Genomic DNA, 21,726 nt, shown 5'->3' with positions numbered 1-21,726 from the left:
TTGGAGCAAAACCAAAACTTACCCCACAGGATAAGGATTAAATGCAAACCGTGCTTATGATAGTAGTAAACAGTATTGTGCTTACAACAAAGTGTGTGCTTGGACTAGCAAGACAGCTAAGTAGAGGAAGGTGCCTGCTGGACAATCTAGTTCAATCACAGCAGCTACATGGTGCAAGGAGAGACTCTGGAATCTCTAAAGTTGTTCTTTGATCCCGACATGTGCACACATGTCCATACCTAGAAACACATACACCCACAATAAATATATTAAAATGTAGTAGTTTCTTAAAGTATACAATCTGTCAACATATGCAGAATGGATGGGTCATCTAAAGACTTGGCCAGTCCAGGTCCTGCCCCCACTTTATTCCAGCCAGCTACAGTCTGTAATAGAACGTAGTCAGGGCCATGTAGCAATCAGTGCCAGAGAGGAATTGGTAATCCTAACTGTTCTCTCCCCACCATGAATAGCACAAACACGTCATTGTTTCCCTAGGATTTGGAGTCCACGCTCCTGTGTTGTGGAGGAAGTAACTGAGACAAGGTGATGGTGTGCAATTAAGAGATGCAGGAGTGAGATATTATAAAAACCCATCTCCATGGTACTTGACGTTGTCTTTGATAACTGAAGTGTGGATCTTAGAGAGTCCCTATTCTGCTTTCATTGCGACAAAATATCCTGACCAAGAGCAACATGGGAATGGGAGAGTTTACCCGCTTCACAGTTCTAGCCATCGCTATGGGGATGTTGAGGCGGGAACTTTAAGCATCACGCCCGCAGTCAGGAGCAGAGAGAGGACAAATGCTTGGGTCCTCGCTTGCTTACTCAGCTAGGTTTCTTCACTCTTACACGGTCTAGGACTCAGATGAGGAAAGGATGCTCTCCATGCTCAAGGACAACCTCACTTTTAAACTCCATCTCTGTATTACCAAAGGAGCACATGCTAGAAACCGTGTCAGAGAAATCAAGACAAGCCCATACAGACACTCCTATAGGGCCTATAGGAATACAGCAAAGGCCTATAGTATAGGCCAACCCAATCTAGACAGTGCCTCAGCCGAGGACTTCTTCTAGGTTGTGGCAAGTTAGTAAATAAAACTAACTGGCATGGTACCAGACTTGTAAATGATTCCCAGGCTAGACACCTTATAAAACTTCACTTGTCAGGTGGTCCCTTCTAGCAAATACGTGCACAGGAAATGCTCCCTCACACGCAGGAAATGCTGCCCTAACAGCAGGCTCTCTCTGTTTCTCTGTGCCACACTTCAGATTCCTCCAGGCCAGGGTCAATCATGTGACTCCACAACATGCTGGTCTATAGGAGGCCAAGGCCCACAAGGGAGCCTGGGTTTCTAGTCAGTTCTTTGGAAGCCATTCCGACACCTCTATCAAAGTCCAGAAAAGGAAAACACACCCGTGGACGAGGCCAACCCTGGGGAATCCTATGATCTCATAGTTTTGCCAGTTTTTACAGGCCTTTGATGAAGGCCGTACTGATATGTTAAGCTTATTTGGCTATAGACAGCTTACTTGAGTTAAGACAAAAGCACCATGCTGGAGAAACAACAGGGGCCTCACGCTTTCTTCTCTGTCACAGGAAGGGGTTTCCTCCCCTCCTCTGGAGCTAGCATCTCTACTTGTGCCCAGACCCATCTCACCCGAAATGCAATGCTGCCACAGTTTACTCGATTCCTCTCCATTCCCTCATGAATTTGGGAAACAGGTATTTCACTTGGGGGAAAAATAATTCTCACAAGCTCATCACTGGGACCTTCACGGTTGCACAGCTCAGACCACAGGTGTGACCCGGAACCCCGCCATGGACGATGGTGAATACTGGAAACGTAGCCGACCCACCTGTTTTTTTGTGGAGCAAGCTGGGTCTGTTCCTGCAGATGCTGAGGTCCTGAGCCTGGCTCACGGCTGGGGAGAATGAAGTCCGCGCGCCTGCGGGGCTCCCAGGAGTGAAGGGTGAGTTCCAGGGCGGTTTGGCTTCACTTTTCTCTGTGCTTGATAAGTGGCGGCCATCCTGAGCTTTCTTCCTTTCCTTTTTTAACATATTGACCAGGATATCTAGGATCTGATTTAAGGATAAATCCTAAGGTGGCTCCTGAGAGACGATCATGATCAGACAGAATTCCAAAAGCAATTGTTACCTTCCAAGCAGATAGTGGCAACTGATGAACTTTGGTGCAGGCTGGCCACGGGACGCAGCCACTCCTTTAGCTGGCCACGGGGACACAGCCGCTCCTTTAGCTGGCCACGGGAACACAGCCGCTCCTTCAATGTGCATGCACAGGTGTCGGCGGCTGCGGAGGGAATCAGCCTTTCATTGTGCCACAGTGGAATAAAAACCATCAAACTGAAAGATCTTTACATGCCCATATTCCCAACACTCTCAAGATAGAAGGAGGATCAGAAGTTCAAGACCATCCTCGTCAACTTAATGACTTTGGGAACATCCTGGGCTACGTAAGACCCTGTCTTCTTTTCAGCACCCATGGGAAAGGCTGGACACGGCAGGTGGAGCTGCTTGCTAACAGTTCTGGGAGGTGGAGAAAGAAGGACACCTGGGGCTTGTTGGCCGGTGTGAGCAACCAAATTGGCAAACTCCAGGTTCAGTGAGAGACTCCCTCTCAAAAATATAAGATGGAGAGTGATTGAGGAGGGCACTCAATGTCAACCTCTGGCATGCAGGAGGGCACGTGTGCCCATGCACTCATACACACAGGAGTCTTAGAAAACACAGGAATACTATGAGAGAGAAGACTGCTACTCAGAACAGAGACGGGTGGGCCTAGATTACATGTTTTTGAGGAAGTAACGAGGAAACAATCTGACTTCTACACTCCTCCCCAGATTTAACTTCAGCTGGCTGGTTTCTGGATGGCCAATCAGTTTTTCTGTTAGAATACCCAATGTGGCTCCCATTCCTTCTTGCCTCGTTAAAATAATACTTCCGAGAGGTGGTCACAGGAACTAAGAGGGTCTGTCCTCTCTTCCCGTTATGCGAGTTCCAGGTGTTAGATGTGTGTTGCCAGGCTTGGTGGCATGTGGTCTGCCCACTGAGCACTCTCAATGGCTGCTCTGACTCCTTCCATATCACTGTTCTGAATCCAGGCCTCAGGGTGACTTACAATGGGAAGCATCTCGTGTCGCCTACGTGGACAGCTGTGTGGGATTCGGAACAGTGAAGAAGGTGGGGGCGGGGCGGGCACACACATATCGCTCATTCAACTCTCACTTTTCTATAAACACACCCGAGCCAGCTTGGACCGGTCCCTCTCTGTCACATCTCATTTCCTTCCTCCTCGATGCATAGATGTTCATAAGCAATGGCGAGCACTGAGAGGTTGGTAGGAGTATTTAGGCGGGGAAGATCCCAGCCTAGGATGGAGGCCAAGAAAAGAAACAGAACACAGACTGGGGCTAAGGCCAGGGCTGAGGCCATCCCAGGAGATGGATAGGGTAAGAAAGAGGGAAGGAATGCAGGGTGACAACACTGTGGGCAGCACTCGGAGACGAGGGCGTGAGTGGGGGTATAACTCGCAGTCGGACTTAGTGTTACTGGCTGGACAATAAAGCAGCTAAAATTGACTCGAATCTGACATGGGGTCTGCTAAGGCTCAACTAAAATTAGAGACTGAAGCTAATGAGGCACTTCGCCTACATTGTTTGGATTGGTTTTTACTTTGTAAGCATCTCCTGTCTGTCTGTCTGTCTGTTTCTCTCTCTCTCTCTCTCTCTCTCTCTCTCTCTCTCTCTCTGTATGTTTGTGTGAGTGCCAATGTCTGAAAAGTCCAGAAGAAGGCATCAGATGCCGTAGAGTTGGAGAAACAGGTGATTGTCAGGCCGCATGATGTAGGTGCATGGGCTCGGCTGCTGGAAAATAAACTTGAATCCCTGGAAGAGCAGCAAGTGGTCTTAACTGCTGAGCCAGTTTTCTAGCTTATCTATACATTTTAAAAAATGTACAAAACATGAACATATAGTGTGACATATTTTCTCATGGGTCCCCAACCCCATGTTGGGACCTGAACCTAGGCCTGTGTCTCCAGCTCCCTCAAGAGCAATATGCACATTTAACTGCTGAGCCATCTCCCCAATTCCTGTGAGGATAAGACTCTTCGGATCTATTTTGCACAACAGCTGCACTTGAAGTGTCTTTGTAAAGTTTTTAAAAAAATGACTAAAATATGTTTATAAAAATTTGGCAAAAGTATTTCTTGTGAGTGTTTAAAGGCTATAAATGTCATGAAAGTGTCAAATCTTTTACAAGACTGAAAGGTAAAAATGAGGAACAGTGCTAAAGAAATGGTCCAGAGTCCTGAGGTCTAACCAGCCGCATTGGGACGCTTTAGCAGTAATTGCTTCTGTCTGCACAGGGAGACAGTGCCTGCACCCACCAGCAGCTACTGTGGTGGCCTTCAGCACCCAGAAGACTCTGCCTCTGGGAGCCAAGAAGAATTCTATCTTGAACACTCAATCTCTGCTTACTTCTTAATTTGGAAACATCTGTATGTAGGGCCCAGGACAAGAGATCTGCCTTTTATATATAAAAAAAAGTTATATCTAAGCCAACCTCTCTGCTTTTCATAAACTAAATTCCATATGCCATTTTTTTCCAGTCATCTTTTGAGTTTCACCCACACATCAGCCACAAATTCTGGGCCACGATGAGACTGTGGTCAGCATGGTGTCTGGTCAGCTAGCTAAAGATAACCAGCTAACTTACTGGCTCTGGGCTCGAAGCACAAAGCCCACCACAGAACAACCAAAATGTATTTGAAAAAGACTTAGTGTTGAGAGATGGTTAAGACACTAGTCCAAGAGTTGAAATGTTCTCTGTCAGAATATCTCTATCAAGGACTTGAGAGATGGCTCATCTGGCAAAGAGTCTTGCCACCAACCTTGATGACCTCAGTTCGATTCCCAGGTTCCATGTAGTGGAAGGAGAAAACTGATTGTCCTCTGACCTCCACATGTGTGAACAAATGCACACACACGTGTACACACACACACACACACACACACACACACACACACACACACACACTGAGATGAAAAGCCAAAGTCAGATGTTTGCTTGCACTTTGCTGGAAAGACACTTCGCACTATAAATGGAAAGCAGGTTGGGATAGGCTGGTATAGCAAGATATGTGGTATCATGGGGGATGGGAGGGGGAAATCTGCATGTTCCCTCCACTTCCAAGACAGGAGAGTGAGAGCCACTCATCCCCTCCTCCCCACATGCCCAGGAAGGATACTGATTTCATTGTCCCTCTGCTTGAGAAGATCTCGGAGCTTTGTATATTCTGTATCTTTCAGCGGTTCTTGGCATACTTGGTGTGTGGTTTCAGAGGAGACAGGATTTGTTAGGGTCTTCTTGTCATTCAACAGCTTCTGTAAGTTGGGGGAAAGAACTTACTGAGCATGCTCACATTCTAAATGTCTTTGCTGCTAGGCTGTTCCTAGCCCACACTGGGCATGCACGTCTGACCCCATCCTTGTCTTTCAGGAAGTTACTGCATTTGCTGTATATGTTTTCCTCCTCCTTCCATTCTTTCCTAATCCCCTCTCCCTTAGCTTCTCCCTCCTCTAAACTGGTAAATTCCTCCTTAAATGATATCTCTGCTAGACTCCTTCCCCCCAGTTGTGAAGCTGTTTACTCAAATTTGAAGTATTCTCTCCCAGAGGGAGGAACGAGGCTCTATGACCCAGGAAACAAAGCCAGGAGCAAATAAAAACCCCAAGGCACAGGAAGCTCCTGGAACTTACAAGGTTCAATGTCCTTCCCCTAAGGTTAACAAGCAGCAAACAACCATTGGAGGAGAGGAGACTCTTGCAGTGTGGCCTGGAAGCCTATGCAATTTTTCTGAGTCATCACCCATGCTGGGGTGGGGCTTTTAAATAATGTATGAGCCTTGAAGTCACCAATGTTCTGTAACCCCAATAAGTTCCATGATTCACTCAAATCAACATGGGTGGGATCATTTTCTTTGGTCTGTTAGTGCCTTATCTAAGGTAAATCAATGTTTGTTTACACCTCCACTGAAAAAGGTAAAATGCTCCATCATCTCACAGTATTTTCATGACGAATGCAAAACCGCGAGGGAAAACTGGTGACATCCCCACCCACTTTATGCCCCCACAAAACCAAACCTTCAGAGGCTGAGGAGAATTAATACGCTATTCAAATAAATCATAACACTGAAAAATAATCCTGGACATGATCATCTTGCTACTGTTTGAAAATGTGTATGTGCACATTTGTGTGTTCATGTGTGTATGTGTGTGCGTCCATGTGTTTCAGCATAGACATATTCTGAGTGCAAGTCAGAGACTCCTGGCAAAGTAGTTAGAAGTCCGTGGGCAGAGTTTATTTGTGGAAAAGTTAGATGGGATCCCTATGGCTGCTCGGTGATAATCGTCGTGGAGTTGGATGCTCAGGCTGTTTTCTGAATGTGTAGAGCTGGGACCTGGCATTTCAGGAGTCAGTCAACAGGAAGAGTTTATACTGCAGCTGGAGCATGGCAGGACATGGCTGAGACTGGAGGAAACATTGACATTTACCTTAAAATGATGAAAACAGTGGTGGATTTTACGCATATCGGCGCCAACTTCCAGTCTACTCTCTGGATCTTGGTCTTCCAAAAAGGATGCGATTAGTTTTTCCAGCCTAAAAAAAAAAAAAAAAAAAAAAAAAAATACATAATTCATGAGAAGCAAGAATGAGCTTGGAGACCTTACAGAGTCTGGTGGCTTGACTTGCGTGTAGAACATGCGATGTACAGGATAATGGGGCCATATTTCTTAGAATTCATTACTTGATGTGACTGTGAAAGTGAGGATGGAAAGCATATTGATAAAGCAAAATCTGCAACTGTGCAAATACTTGGCTAACTTCCAATGAACGTTCACATGCATTTCTCCCACAAAAGCTATTTGAGGGGCTGGAAAGGTGGCTCAGCGGCTAAGAGCACTCACTGTTCTTACAGAGGATCTGAGGTGGGTTCCCAGCACCCATGTGGCCCTCTCCTGGCCTCCGAGGGCACAGCATGCATGGATGCACTAATGCGTTCACAGGTAGGCACAGGCAGATATACACAATTAAAAATAAATAATTAAATGGTTTTAAAAATCATTTGATTTCTATAACCTTCCCATTCCAACCGCACTCAACCTCTTTGCCTCTGTGCCAAGCTGCCACATTGTTAGGGGAAGTAATAAAAATAAAGAATTCCTATGTTAGGTCCATTAAAGGTGCATGGTTCTCAGCCCAAGCTGGCCCTCAGCAGTGCTCCACAATGCCGTTAGTCACTCCGGGGGGGGGGGCTTGTTGTCCCCACAGTGGTTTTTTCCAATCTTCCCGTGATCCCCAAGTTTGCCACTGAACTTCCCTGATGAGTGTAAGCAGGCTCGGGGACATGCTGAAGCTGAACATGAGGCATGCAGCTAGCTGCCTTTACCTGCTTTTTCTGTTCCTCACCCTCTACCCAAGCCTGCTCTGGAACAGCCTAAGCAAGCCTCATGCCCAAGTCTCCAGATGGCCACTCCACGTCTGGTGCTGGCTACTCTGTACACCAGGTCATCGAAGCTTTCTGTTCTGCTGGGCATGAGCAGTCACAGTGACAATTCACTGGGCTCCAGTCCTTCCATCTCTGTTGAGGCCCCTCCATTAGATGCAACCCACACGTTTCTGAACATCCCCAGATGTCCCCCATTTGGCCCCATAGGACAGTACATGAGTGCAGTCATAGCTGCTAGTGGAGGTGCTGTCCTTCCTCCTTTGTATTTCTGCATTCCCTGAGGAATGCTGGACTAGAGTGAAGGTGTAGGTTTCTTTGATAGGCCAGCTCTCAGCTGGTGTCTGGGATCTCCAACCCTTCATGCCTACAGAGCTTGAAGACTACAGTCTTTCCCAGTTTCCCTGACAACACGGCTCAGGCTGCAACTTGCATCTGGCCCCAGGTCCTGTTCTGTGGTACAGATCAGAAAGAAGGGCCTCAGCATACCTACAGCAGGACCCATGTGGTAGCCCTTTTCCCTCTGGCACCTTTTCCTCTTCCTGTCCTTGTTCATCCTTGAGCCCAAGCACATCTGACACCTGGTGACAAGGGAGAGCGTTCTGACACCATGCCCCTAGGACAGTTTGTCCAGCCCTGCTGTCTGCTCTTGCCAGGCCCCATCCCCAGCCTATGGAGAAAGAGCTGGATGCTTGCTGGCATTATTCCACCCTCCCCACAATGCTACAGATGCCCCTAGACTCTCATGTGTACCCCTCTGCTGGACCTTAGCCCTCATCCTTTTAGAGGTGATGGAGATGGGGCCACAGAAAGAATCAGAGGTCCCTTGCTGGGGACTGGGATGGGTCAGTCGAAACTTTCCTTTGCCCCACTGCTCCCTCATTTCAACTTATTTAATCACCCCCACTGGAGAACTATTTGCAGATATTTACAAAGATTTGAAGCAATGGGTGGATTTCTGTATGAAGATTATTTTTGTGCTTTCACAGCAAAAGGAAATAATAGTAGGTTATAAAATGCATACAGAGTCTAAGTGAATAAAGACTGCCTATGGCCAAAGTAAGAGATAAGAATAATATAAATTAATTAACCAACTGTATTGATAACTCCTTTAAATTCTACATGCAGCCTTTGAACTCCTTGTTTGCTATAGGCAAGTGCAATGTAAGCACCAGTTCTTATTTACATAATCTTTCATAGCTGAGGGATTAGCTCTGAGGAAAGAGGCTGGCGGCAACACAGGTTAGGGAGCAGAGGCACTGGGTGGGAATGGAGCTGCAGGCATGCAGGAGAATGGCAAGGACTAGCCACACCTGTGCAGGGACAGTGACAGCAGCAGCGAGGTGGAATAGGCCTGGATGGCACAGCAGAGGCTGAAACTGGTAAAAAACAGAGGTCAAAGCCAACAGCCAACTTACAGAAGCATGCAACAGAGGCAGCTGCTGAGGTAAAAGACTGGGGAACAGCAACTGGGATGTGGACCAGACCCACACAAAGAGCCCTTCAGACCAGAGTTCCAGGGCTAATGCAGACACTGAGGCTGAGGGGCCTGGGAAGACAAGGCCAAGGGGAAAAGAGCAGAGGTGCCAAAGAAGATGGCGTAAGAAAGAAAGGGCTTAGATGGGAGGAATCTGGGCACACATGCAAGAACAGGTTTGCTGGGAAGTTCAAAAGAATAAAAGGCCAGTTGGAGAGGTCTGGCTCTCCCAGGCTATTCATTCCCACAATAAATCCCCTCATGGTTCCCATGCTGCCCAACTATTTCTTGCTCAAAGGTAATAGAAGCTATACCTAATCTTTGCTCCATATCTCTTTTTCCATAATCCTGTCTTGAATAAAATTGAATTTGTTGATAGCACTAAAGTTTCAAATAGACAATTCTCAGCTCATCTCCATAGCAAAATAGTTTAAATCACAGCCTTGTTACATATTTTTGAAATGCACTATAATATATTTAATTGGACAGAATATATATTTAATTTGACAAGCTAATTTAATTAGAAATTATATTATATATTTAATTAGAAAAGCTCATTAAAAACTTGCAAGACAGGTTACAAGGATTTTGTGATACATAAATATGACATAAGGCTATAGTGGTTTGAATAGGAATGGCCGTTGTAGTCTCATGTGTTTGAATACTTGGTCCTCAGTGGTTGGAACTGTTTGGGAAGGATTAGGAGGTGTGTCATTAGGATGCACTTTAAGGTTTCAAAAGCCCATACCAATCCCAGTTAGCTCTCTCTCTCTCTCCTCTCTGCCTTGTGGTTGCTCTTAGCTACTGCACTAGCACCATGCCGGCCTACCTGCTGCCATGCTCCGTGCCATGATGGTCATGGGCTCACCCTCTAGAAACATAAGTCCCTAATAAACTCTTTCTTCTATATGTTGCCTTGGTCATGGTGTCTTATCACAACAATAGGAAGGTTCACTATGATACCACTATGCAATTGATTTTTATATGCTTATTTTACAATACTATTAAATTTTGTTATGTCACAAAAGAAAATAACACAATTAAAATGAAATAATAAAATAAAATAATAGTTGAAATAAAATAAATAAGTATTTTAAAAGGTGGGCTAACTCAATTGTTAAGAGCATTGCCTGCTCTTCCAGGATACAGATTTTATTTTCTGTACCCACCTTGCAGCTCACAATCATCAGTGATACTGCTTTAAGGGGATCTAACACTCTCTTTTGGCTTTGGTGGGCATGTAGGGCATAGACATACATGTAGACAGAACACCCATACATATAAAATAATAAAATAAATGTAAAAAAGAATTTCTTAGGGCTTGAGAGATGACTTGGGGCTTAAAAGCACATACAGCTCTTGCAGAGGACCACCCCCACAGTGAATGGGGGTGGGGCTTCCAACCTCCTCTAACTCCAGTTCCATGAAGCCAGTGACAGGTGGTGGCCTCCACAGGCAGCTGTACACATGCACAAGTACACATGCAGAGACATAGACACACTGACCCATCCAACCACATCCATCCCCACACCCACATACAGACACAGGAGCCTCCCCCGACACCTCCATGCCCTCCCTGTAAATGCTTGGGTATGTACTGACACTGAGCTGCTTAGTTTTTGTCAATTTAACACAAACTAGAGTCACATGGGGAGAGAGAGCCCGGTGGAAGAATCACCTTTATCAGATTAGACAAGTCTGTGGGGATTTTTTCTTGATTAAAGATTGATATGGGAGGGCCCAGTTCACTGGAAGCGGTGCCACCCCTGGGTTGGGAGGGTGGGGCAGGTATGTAAGAAAGCAGGTTTGGAAAGCTATGGGGATCAAGTGGGGAAGCAGCACCCCATTCACAGTCTCTGCTCCAGTTCCTTTCTCTCCTTCCCCCAATAATAAACTATAATCTGTAAACCAAGTTAACCCTTTCCTCCCTAAGTTGTTTTTGGTCGGTGATTTATCATGGGCCAGAGAGCAAACTAGATTAGAAATACGTTAAAGAATAGAAACAAACCCTTGAAAAGATAAACATTAGAACAAAGTCTTAGAGCTCATAAAGCCCGAGGAGCCCGAGGCAGGGGGCACTGGGAAGGGTGAAGATGCTGAAAGCAGGGAACTGTCCGCCCCAGCAGCCACACCTCGCTTCACAACTCAGCAGCCCATACGTACTTGGACCTCTGATGAAAGAGCTGTCGAGGCCCAAAGACCCACTGTGTCAACTATGATCCGTAAATGAAATTGCCGTTCACGCCTCAGCCTTCTTGCCTTTATGCCTTCCTTGTCCATTCCTTTGGCCGATTAGAACCCAAAACAGTTGAATTTAGGAGAATAAAGGAATCACCCGAGTGGAGAGGCAGCCTCGTGATGGAGCCGGGCCTATTTAATCATATTAGATAGCAATTTCTTCAGTACTCAAACGCTCCCACAGCTCCCCAACGATAATTAATGCAAGCTGTGGACCACATTTTTCGTTTGGGTTTTAATATCTTCAAAATGCGGTGTCAGGACCCGAATCACTCCGTGCTGGAGAGTGGAGACTTCATCTGCAGTGAATTATGTCTTCTGAATGATTTCAGAGATCTTATTCCTTATAAAGTGAGCGGGATGCACATTAGCCACTAATGACCTCCGGGAGACAGAACCCACAAAGTTCAGGCTATTGCAAATAGCTGGCCACTTTATCTGAAGCCAGGAAGAAGGGTGCCTGGGAGGCAAGAGACATGAATTCAGGACCATGTTAGCAGATAATCCATCCCCTCCCTTAATGCATGCCTGATTATTACTTGGACTTTTTTCTTTTCAATCAAGCGGTGTGAATTAGCTGTTAGATAAAATGCTGACATTGGTTAAGCAAAATATTTCTCAATTCTATCCCTGAGACATCTCAGCCAGGAGCTGACTCTAGAAAATGGATTAAGTTGGCCATTGCATTAACAGAGAGTCTAACGCGGGGAATAACAATTAAGACCCTGACCTGTTGTTCCCTGAGAGCTTCTTGATTCCTCGTTCTGAGAATGCTGGGTTTGTAAGACTCACTGTCAAGTCTGTTCACTCTACTCCCCTGGAGTTTGATTTTCAAAACCAGTGAGGTGGTTTTCAATGTTTGCATCAGTTACTTTCCTCATTTCTCTGACAAACACTTGCAACATTGGGAAGGAGAGTTTACGGTGGCTCACAGTTTGAAGGCCTACAGTCCATCAGGGTGTGAAAACCATGTTTGCAGGATTGTGAAGCAACTGGTCACACTGCATTCACAGTCAAGGTACATATATAGAGAGAATAATGCTGGTGTTCATCAGGCCTTCTCCTTTTTATGTGGTTTATGACCTCAGTCCATGGGATGGCATCATCTACTTGCAGGGCTGGTCTTTCTATCTCAGGTACCCTATTCCAGGATCTCATTCAAAGTTATAGTCAGAGGTTTGTTTCCATGATGACTGAACAAATTCTGTCAAGTTGACAAGCTAGCTTAACCATCACAATGGTGCCTTAAAAGTACCATAGGCTAAAGAGATGGCTCTGTGGTTAAGAGCACTGGTTGCTCTTCCAGAGGACCTGGTACAATTCCCAGCATAGCATCTGTAACTCCAGTTCCAGGGACTCTGACACGCTCATCAGACACAAGGCAGGCTGTGGTGCACAGACATGTAGGCAGCCAAACTACCCATAGACAAAAAATTATAATAATAATTTTTAAATAAAATAAACACCAACCCCCCCATGCCAACTACAAATCTTGATGGTTTTAAGGCATAAATACTCATGGAAGTGATACAAATAGAAGTATAACAACTCTGGTCATATAAAATAAAGCTGAAATAGTCTTGCAAAGATTGTTCTGGATGGGCTTACATTGAAAAATTATTTGTGGTTTATGCAAAGTTCAAACTTAGCTGAGCATCCCATATTTTTATGTGCTCAATCTGACCACCCTCATCAGAAAGCCTGCAGGCCTCCCAGCTCTGACCTGACCTGGTGGTGTGCACCCCACTAGAGGCGCTCAGTACTGGGGTGTGGATCACCACTGCAGGCGCTCAGTGCTGGGGTGTACACCCCACTGCAGGCACTTGGTGCTGGGGTGTGGATCCTCACTGCAATCACTTGGTGCTGGGGTGTGCACCCCACTGTAGGCACTCAGTGCTGGGGTGTGCCCTCCACTGCAGGTGCTCAGTGCTGGGGTGTGCACCCCACTGTAAGTCCTTAGTGCTAGAGTGTATGTCCTCACTGCAAGCACTCAGTGCTGGGGTGTGCACCCCAATGCAAATACTTGGTGCTGAGGTGTGCACCCCACTCAATCACTCGGTGCTTGGGTGTGCACACTACTGCAGGCACTCAGTGCTGGGTGTGTATCCCTGCTCCTCATACACTCAGGAGGGCCTGACAACTGTTGCTCATTAGTGACCTATTGCCTAGTAATCCATTTGAAAGAAGGCCCGATGCTACTGTTCTTTTCTGAAAGAATAAAAAGTGCTCGAAGCTTTGCCTATGGCGTCGGAATGTTTCCACATGAAGAATACACTATGTTTTTGATTGACTCTGAAGCTAATAATTCAGAGAGCTATAAAGCTGTTCGGAGCCCTGAGGGGCTGGGATTTGTGGAGACTGATTTTTCTCGGGCAAGCAACCAACTTGGTAGGAATCTATGCAAGTCCAGCCACTTCTCCAAGGCTGTTTATGTATCTTTAAAATAAGGAAACCAGACGTGCAGTCTCCCTCGTCTTGATCCTTCTATCTGCAAGGCTCTCCAGGCCAACTTCACTTTATTAAATCTTTCTTAATTCAGTCAATCTGTTAAAAGTTGCCCCTGTTTTCCCCAGTCAAAAGCAATTTGCAATTTTTGCCCTTCTAATTACTCCAGCACTTGAATTTAGGTTAGAATTGTATTTTATTTATGTTTATATATTTAAAAAAAAACTTTAGTGGGTGTGTATATATGTCATCGTGTGTGTGTGTGTGTGCATGCATGTGTGTGTGTGTGTGTGTGTGTGTATGTAGGTCAAGGTTCATGTCTGGTAACTTTGTAATGGCTCTACATTTTATATTTTGAGACAGGGTCTCTCTTTGAATCTGGAGCTCCCTTAGTTGACTATGGCAAGCCACTATAGTGAGCTCCAAGGATCCTTCTGCCTCCATGCTGCAGAGCTGGGATTACAGTTATGTGGCCCATGCAGGCTCTCTTCCCCAGCCCTGTGGGTTCTAACCCAGGCCTTTGTGCTTGTGTGTCAAGCCATCTCCCCAGCCCCTAAAGTTAGGTACAATGTTGATTTTATATTCTAGATCATTTCCCTTTCAATCCCGACTCCCTCTGTGGCCAGAAGCCAACAGCAACTCCCCTTTGTAGCCCATTCGACTCTTCACTGTTTGCTGGCCACGTGGTAACCCGAGGAAGCAGCCTTTTTAGTGTCACGTTTGTAAAGGCATGGGCTGAGCCAGTTTTGTTTTTCATTCAGGTCAGACTCTGCCTTGCATGGATCTGAGCAGCAGCACACAGAGACAGAGGAGCTAAAGAAATGACAGTGCTGCAGATATGCCCTGGGTGTCAAATCCACAGCAGGAAGTCCCTGTTCCATACAGGACTGAGTGAAGACACTTCTAGACGGAGCAGAGAATTTACAATTACAGTCAAAGCAAGGGCCAGCATTCAATCTAGAAAGCATGGCCATGGAGGGCACACAGCATCCTTCTGAGTCAGAGGACAAGGCAGGACCCACTATGCAAGAAAATCCATCTTTGAGGTTGGATGGATGGCTCAGCAGGTAAGAAAGCCTACTGTGGCAGCAGAGGAGCCAAGTTCAGTCCCCAGCACTCATGTTAGCTGGCTCAGAATCACCTGTAACCACAGCCTCAAGGATGCAGTGTCCTCTTCCAGACTCTCAGGAGAGTGTTTCATTCACAAGAGCATATACCTACACTCATACCCACGTGCTATCATTGAAAAGAACAAGAAAGGAGAAAATATATGAGATTCATCAAAGCTCAGGCCTGGTTGTTTGCTGTTTAGAAATCAGAACGATCTTTACAAGGAGCAGTCATGCAGTAAGTGTCAGTGATGCCTTGTTACTTAAGGAATGAGTGTTGAGTATGCTAAACACGATCTCAAAGTGAAAACCTATAGAAACCAATCTTACGTCCTCTCCTCTGTCCTGATGCAGGAGAGAAACGTGATACTTTGCAGGGTCAAGCTTAACTGAGGACAAAATGTCTACCCCACACCTACAGAACAAGCTTGGGGTGGCCACAGGCAGGACAGAGCAATCCTTGGAGCTGCCCCAAAGTAGTTTATGCCCTGTAGTTACAGGGGATGGCCTGGGGTCACCCCAGGGCTTCTCGGCAGCTGTCTGCACATGTGGCTGTGGGATATGTACACATACATGGGATATGTATGACAGGAGCTACGTGACCACATAACTGGGCAGTGTGTCTTACTGAAGCAAACAGAAGCCACCATGCCTCTCCTGCTTTACAACAAAGAGGGAAGTGATAAATTTAGAAGTCAGTCAATTGATCTAAAGGGTGGCCAATTAGGAAAAAAAGCACAATCCATCTATATTTTTTTTCTTGGTAAATACCTCACAGGTTACTGGCCCCACAGTTACTTGAACTGGGAAGAAATTCATTTTTGGCATGAACTTTGGGATTTTTCAGCTGTGACTACTTTAGTACAAACTGTCCGCTATTAACTTGAGCACTGGTTAATATAATTCTAAGGACCCAAAGCTGGGCCAGAGGCAGTATCTTCAGAGCCTGTGCTCTGTCTTGCTGCAGAAACCTCCTGCATATGAAGAATCAGCATTTCCCATCTAGCCTGCCTCAGAAGTCAGTCTTTTAGATACAAAAGGTGTTGCCTTTCCCCACCTGGGCAACGACCCAAGTCCTCTCTTGCTCCCCATTAGACATCTCAGAAAGAACTATATTGTAAATGATCTAGCAAGAGCCATTTAATGAAAGGGGGAAAAATCTAAATAAGCCTCAATGTCTGGTATCGATCAGCACAAAAACATTATGACAACTCCAGAATGTTCTAGTGTTCTATCATCTAAGTTCCTTAGAGGTTTATTGTGCAGGGGGCATGGTGGGTTACAATCCCAGAACTTGGAAGATTGAGGCACTCTGATATATAGTGACTTCCTGTTTTTAAAAACATTTATAAGTGTGTGGGGTGGGTGTTTATGAGTGTAGGTATACACATGCCAGGGTGCATGTCTGAAGATCAGATGACAACTTGCGGGGGTTGGTTACTTCCTTTTACCAGTACGGATTCCAGGGATAAAGCTCTGGCCATTGCACTAACTTTCTCTGAAAGCACAAAGTCATGTCTCCCAGACCCGGAGCTGAGAGTTGAGGTTACCCAGAAAGAGGAGGCAACACATGGCTGTGGATGCCAGCAGGGGGGGGGTGTCTGATTAGCTGGAAAGGCCCACAGTGAGTGCTGTCCCCACCCAGCTCATGCCAGGCAGCTAACCTACAGTGTGCAGGCATGAGAGAAGCCGTCGGCATGCGTGGCAGTCAGAGGAGGGCTCGTGGAAAGGAAAGGGAACTCTGATTTCAGCAGACATTTGTAGAAATGTGATGCCAGGCAGTCGTGGCTACCCTGAATGAGGTCAAATTTTTGAAGGAGGTGGCCAAAGAGTGTTGGGCTAATGATAAACACTGAGTGAACAACTGGGAAGCCTGAAGTGGAGGGACAGGAGGAAATGGACAGCACCTGGGAACAGAAGACGAGCGTTCCCAGGCTCCCGGCATGGCACGTAGGCCAGCATCTTAGCGACACTGAGATAACAGGGACAGACTGTTTGCTTGGCCAGACAGGGCAGGCTGAGCACTTGGCTTTGGTTTGTCTTAGAGGATGTTTATCTTTTCTTAGGTTCTGGGGACCAAACTCAGGTCATCATCGGTCTTGGCAACATGCCTCCTCACTTACTGAGCCAACTTGCCAGCCCTTTACATGCCATTTGGACATAGTCCTCTGTTACGACAAGCTTATAGCCCTGCCCCGCAACACATCTGTTTATTAGTTGTAAAGTTAAAAAGAAGAATTTATCCTAATGGAGCTGGTGACATGGCTTTGGGGGAGGGGTGTCTTCTGGGGTACCAAGTCTGTAGACTCAAACAGGAAACAGCTCAATACCTCTTCTCAAAAGCCTCTAGGACTGGGGCTAAAACAAACTGTTCTCTCTGAACTCTGGTTAGCCCGTGGATTTGTAAGCAAATGAGATAAATTAGGAGATCTGCTGAAAGGTTAGGTTCGTAATGCACACACAGTTAGCGTTCCTCACCTATCAAACCCCAAGTGAACAAACAGAGTCCTTTGCCATATCAACAACAATCCTCAAGTCAATTCATCTCAGCCTTTTATAAGATTTCGTGATGTCCCCTAACAATTTTATGACATGTCTGAGTATTTTTAGTGCAGCCATTACACAGATGTTGAAATGTGAAATTCAGAAAATGGGAAGCAGAAGATTTTTGCCAACAGACACGTCCAGTGTTGGTAAGGAAAGAACAGAGAATTCAGAATAAAAGCCATTTGTGTGTGTGGGTGGGAGGCAGTACCTGGAAAGTGCATTATGTTGGCAAAAATAAAGCATTCATGCCACAGTTCCATGGGTGCAGGGAGCTCCAGCTAGCAGGGATCCCACAGCAGATGGGTGAGGAGACAGAGTTTTGCTTTCTACCTCTCTGTGTTGGACAGAACAGTTATAAGCCCCTTGCAAAGTCACCAACTTCCCTCCAGTATGCACCATCTCCTTTGCAAACCCCTGCTTGCTGCTCACTGGCTCGCAAGCAGGCATGGACACATGTAGGCAGGCATGGACACATACATGCTTTCTTATCTATTGTTAGGTTTTTCACAAGCATCACATATTGGGGCTGGAGAGCTGGCTCATCAGTCAGAAGACTGTGCTACTTCTACAGAGGACTCACGTTTGCTTCTCAGCATCCATTCTTGGTGACTCTTACTTAACCTGCTTGTAATTCCAGCTTTGGGGTATCTGGTGCTCTTTTCTGGCCTCCAAAGGCCACTGCATTCACACACACACACACACACACACACACTTAATACTTAAAATTTTTTTAAAATCAACACATTTATCTACTCATGCATATTATAGCATATACGCTTATACATACTTGCAAACACTTAAATACATTTTCATCTTAGTTTACACAATAATTTAAACACCACGAATCTGTTGTTTTTATGATTTAGGCTACTACTTTGTTTTTTATTTTCCAAGTATCTTACAGATTTTAGCAAAATTTTCTTCCTCAGGGAATATATGGAACTCTGTTATGGTTAAAGAAGTGGACAGTGAGACATAGCACAGTGTAGATTTGGGAACATTTTACTAACATTCCATTCTGGTGACTAACAGATTTTGGTTTGTTTAGTCTTTCAGATATGCAACAAGCATGCATGAGTGTGTGTGTGTGTGTGTGTGTGTGTGTGCATGTGTGTATATATGTGCAGGTGCTCACACCCATCAGAGAAGACCAGGTGTCCTGCTCTATTGCTCTTTGACTTGTTGGTTTTGAAGCAGAGTCTCTCAATAAAACTGGAATGAGACAATCCCCAGCAGTCCCCCTGCCTCTGTGCCCCATTTGATGCTGGAGTTACAGGCGTGCTTGGCCATACATGGCTTTTTATGTGGGCCTAGGAATGTGCATGCACACCCCCAGGCTTGCAAGGCAGGTGCTCACACCCACTGAGCCATCTCCCCGTCCCAGCTATGCTGCCTTGTATCAATCGTAGAATCACCAGCCTGAAATCACAGAATGTTTACCAGTACAGCCTGATATGGAAACACAAATACTAACCAAGAGCATAATTTAATGATAAAATTGAAGAACCAGATGCAACTTCAATCTCCAAATTAACTATGTGTGTTATGCGATATTTTTCTATATGCCAAGAGGCAACATTTAGTTTTAATTCAACTATGAAATCCAGAGTGCAGTTAATGGGGGAAGGGCATTCTCTCTTCTGCTCATTAATTAATTGAAGCAATTTTATTGTGTTATTGGAGGCGTAAAGTCAGCAAGTCACATTAATTCCTTTAAAGACAATCTTTTTATTTCAGTAGAAACTAGGAAATATTGCCAGGTAAAGAAAATAAGGGGAAAGCCCACTTATATTCCTAGTACTATTTTCTTTATCTTAAAAATATCCAGTATTGGGGGCTGGAGAGATGGCTCAGTGGTTAAGAGTGCCGCCTGCTCTTCCAAAGGTCCTGAGTTCAATTCTCAGCAGCCACATAGTGGTTCACTACCATCTGTAATGTGACCTCATGCCCTCTTCTGGCCTACAGGTGTACATGCGGGCAGAACACTGTATACATAATAAATAAATAAATCATTAAAAAATAAATAAATAAATAAAAAAGAAAAAAATATCCAGTATCTTTATTTTGTAGATGCAGGCTTGGTCGTGAGTATATCTAAAGACAATCATGATAGTATTTAGCCATGGGGACCGGGGCAGGTGTTGGTGACAAGATAGCTCAGTAGGTAAGGACCTTTGTCACCAAGCCTGATGACTTGAGTTCAGTCTCTAGGACCCCAATAAGACCCAACTCCCACAGATCCTTCTCTGCCCGCAACAAACACGTATGTTTGCACATCCCCCAAGTATGTGAAAACAATAACCAAAAATAAAGAGATGGGAATGAGGAAGGGGTGTTTTCTAGTGCCATTTGGGAAGAGGAGCCTCAAGTTATGAAAATGCCTCCAAGCTGGTGGTGCATGCCTTTAATCCCAGCACTCGGGAGGCAGAGGCAGGCAGATCGCTGTGAGTTCGAAGTCAGCCTGGTCTACAGAGTGAGTCCAGGACAGCCAAGGCTACACAGAGAAACCCTGTCTTGAACAAAAGAAAGAAAATGCCCCCAGAAGACTGGCTTATGGTGCAGTTTTTAAAATTAATGATTGAAGTGGGAATACCCAGCTTACTATAGAAGATGCCACCCTACGCTCAAAACCCTAGGTTGTGTAAGAAAGCTGGCTGAGCAAGCCTAGAGGAACAAGGCATTAGCAGCATTCCCCCCATGGTCTCTGCTTCAGTTGTGACTGCCTTGTGTTCCTGTTCTGACTTTCTTTAATGACAGACAGGCTGCGGTATGGAAGTGTTAAGCAAAATAAACCATTTTCTCCCCAAGTTGCTTTTGGTCATGGTGTTTTATCACAGCAATAGAAAAGTTATTAAGAAAGAGCGAAAGAAATATTCTCTTCGTTTCCTATAGAGAGTCTTGACAAAACATCTGCATATGAAGTCCTTTCTTCAGCAAATATTCTATTAAAGAATTATAGGAAATTGATAATAATAGTTAACAGTCACGGAATTCCCCTGGGCCAGGCACTATGTTCAGTGTGTAAAATGGTTCATTGAAAGACCCCTGTCAGTCCTGTGATGTGAGAACCATCGCTGTCCTTACATAGCATCTAGTACAGAGACAACATAACCTGCACCTGTCTGGTTAGAAGACAGACACCAACAGAGGAGGAGGAAGGGCCATTCTAAGGCATGTATTCTCCCTAGGTTGGAAGGAGAGTCAAAATTAGAATGAAACTCTCTTAAATGTCAGCCATTCAATTTATTGTCTCTGCCTGAGCTCGGTGACTTTAGGCAAAGTTCAAAAAGAACTGCTGACATATGGAATGTTCTGAGACCAGTCACCTTCATGAGATGGAACCTGCTGGGCTCAGCACATGGAATCTAGATACCAAGACATGCCTTCTGCCAGCAGAGGCCAGGCCTGAGGACCCCTGCTGACAGGAGGCAGCCAGGAGCATCTCTGGCACACAGAAGAGTAATAACGGCCTACAGAGGCAGCCAGAGGGGTCTGAGGGCCTGGCAGGGCCAGACAATCTATCCTGAAAACATGTTTTGGGTCCAATTTCAGATCCCAGTGACACCGGGAGAATGACTCAGAGAGGCTGTTAACTACTAAGCCGTCTCTCCAGACCCTATGCTTGTTTTCTCTTTGAGAGACTTATTTGATAGAATAAAATGTGCAACAGAGTTAGAACTAGAGAAACAATTAGCTTTATTTCCTTTTTCATACTCACATTCTTTAAGTGCATTCATTTTTTTGGAGGTGGGTTTTGGTGCATAAAAATATATTCAACAGTAAAAGTATGAACAGCAATGTGGAGTTCCACAGTTCTTAGTGGCTTCTTGGGCTGTAGAGTTCATTGAGCTATGTAGTCTTTGGGTGTGGGTTAATTTTAGTGTTTCTTTTTTTGATACATATTTTATAATCAAGTTTAAAATAGAAAAAATTAGATTTCAGACTCCATATTAGGTACATTTATTTGGATCTAAATAGAAGATTGGACATCAGGGAAGTTTTACTAGTACAAATGAGTCCATTTGAAAGAAACCCTCTCCATGTGCCGTTATAACATACTGTGCTCTTCAGTAATTTTAGACTCATTTAATATTGTAAAGAATCACTTTTAGGGGCTAGGGAGATAGATAGTTGGGCTGGTAAAATGCTTACCTCACTAGTATGAGGAACTGAGTTTAACCCCCAGGACTCAAGTAAAAAAGAAAAAGCAAGATGTATCAGCTGTGCTTTTAACCAAGCAGCCAGCTGTGGAGACAGGCTGATCCTGGGGTCCACCAGGCAGCCTAGCCAGCTGTGGAGACTGGCTGATTCTCGGGTCCACCAGGCAGCCTAGCCTCATGGGTAAGCTCCAGGTTAATGAACAACCCTATCCCAGTAAACA

At 45.2% G+C, this 21,726-nt stretch overlaps 1 protein-coding gene across 1 annotated transcript in view; it reads right to left on the bottom strand.

Moving 5' to 3' along the window:
* Positions 1-21,726, bottom strand: part of Kif6 (kinesin family member 6) — a 275,255-nt gene that overhangs the window by 135,318 nt on the left and 118,211 nt on the right. Inside the window, 3 exon segments of the mRNA XM_051152685.1 lie at positions 1,861-2,076; positions 5,271-5,406; positions 6,577-6,682. Of these exon segments, the coding sequence (XP_051008642.1) occupies positions 1,861-2,076; positions 5,271-5,406; positions 6,577-6,682 (458 nt within the window).

Source organism: Acomys russatus, chromosome 11, assembly GCF_903995435.1.
Source record: "Acomys russatus chromosome 11, mAcoRus1.1, whole genome shotgun sequence".
In the NCBI taxonomy this organism is placed as follows: Eukaryota; Metazoa; Chordata; class Mammalia; order Rodentia; family Muridae; genus Acomys; species Acomys russatus.
The sequence above is the reverse complement of the archived record's forward strand: the minus strand, read 5'-3'. Positions and strand labels throughout refer to the sequence as shown.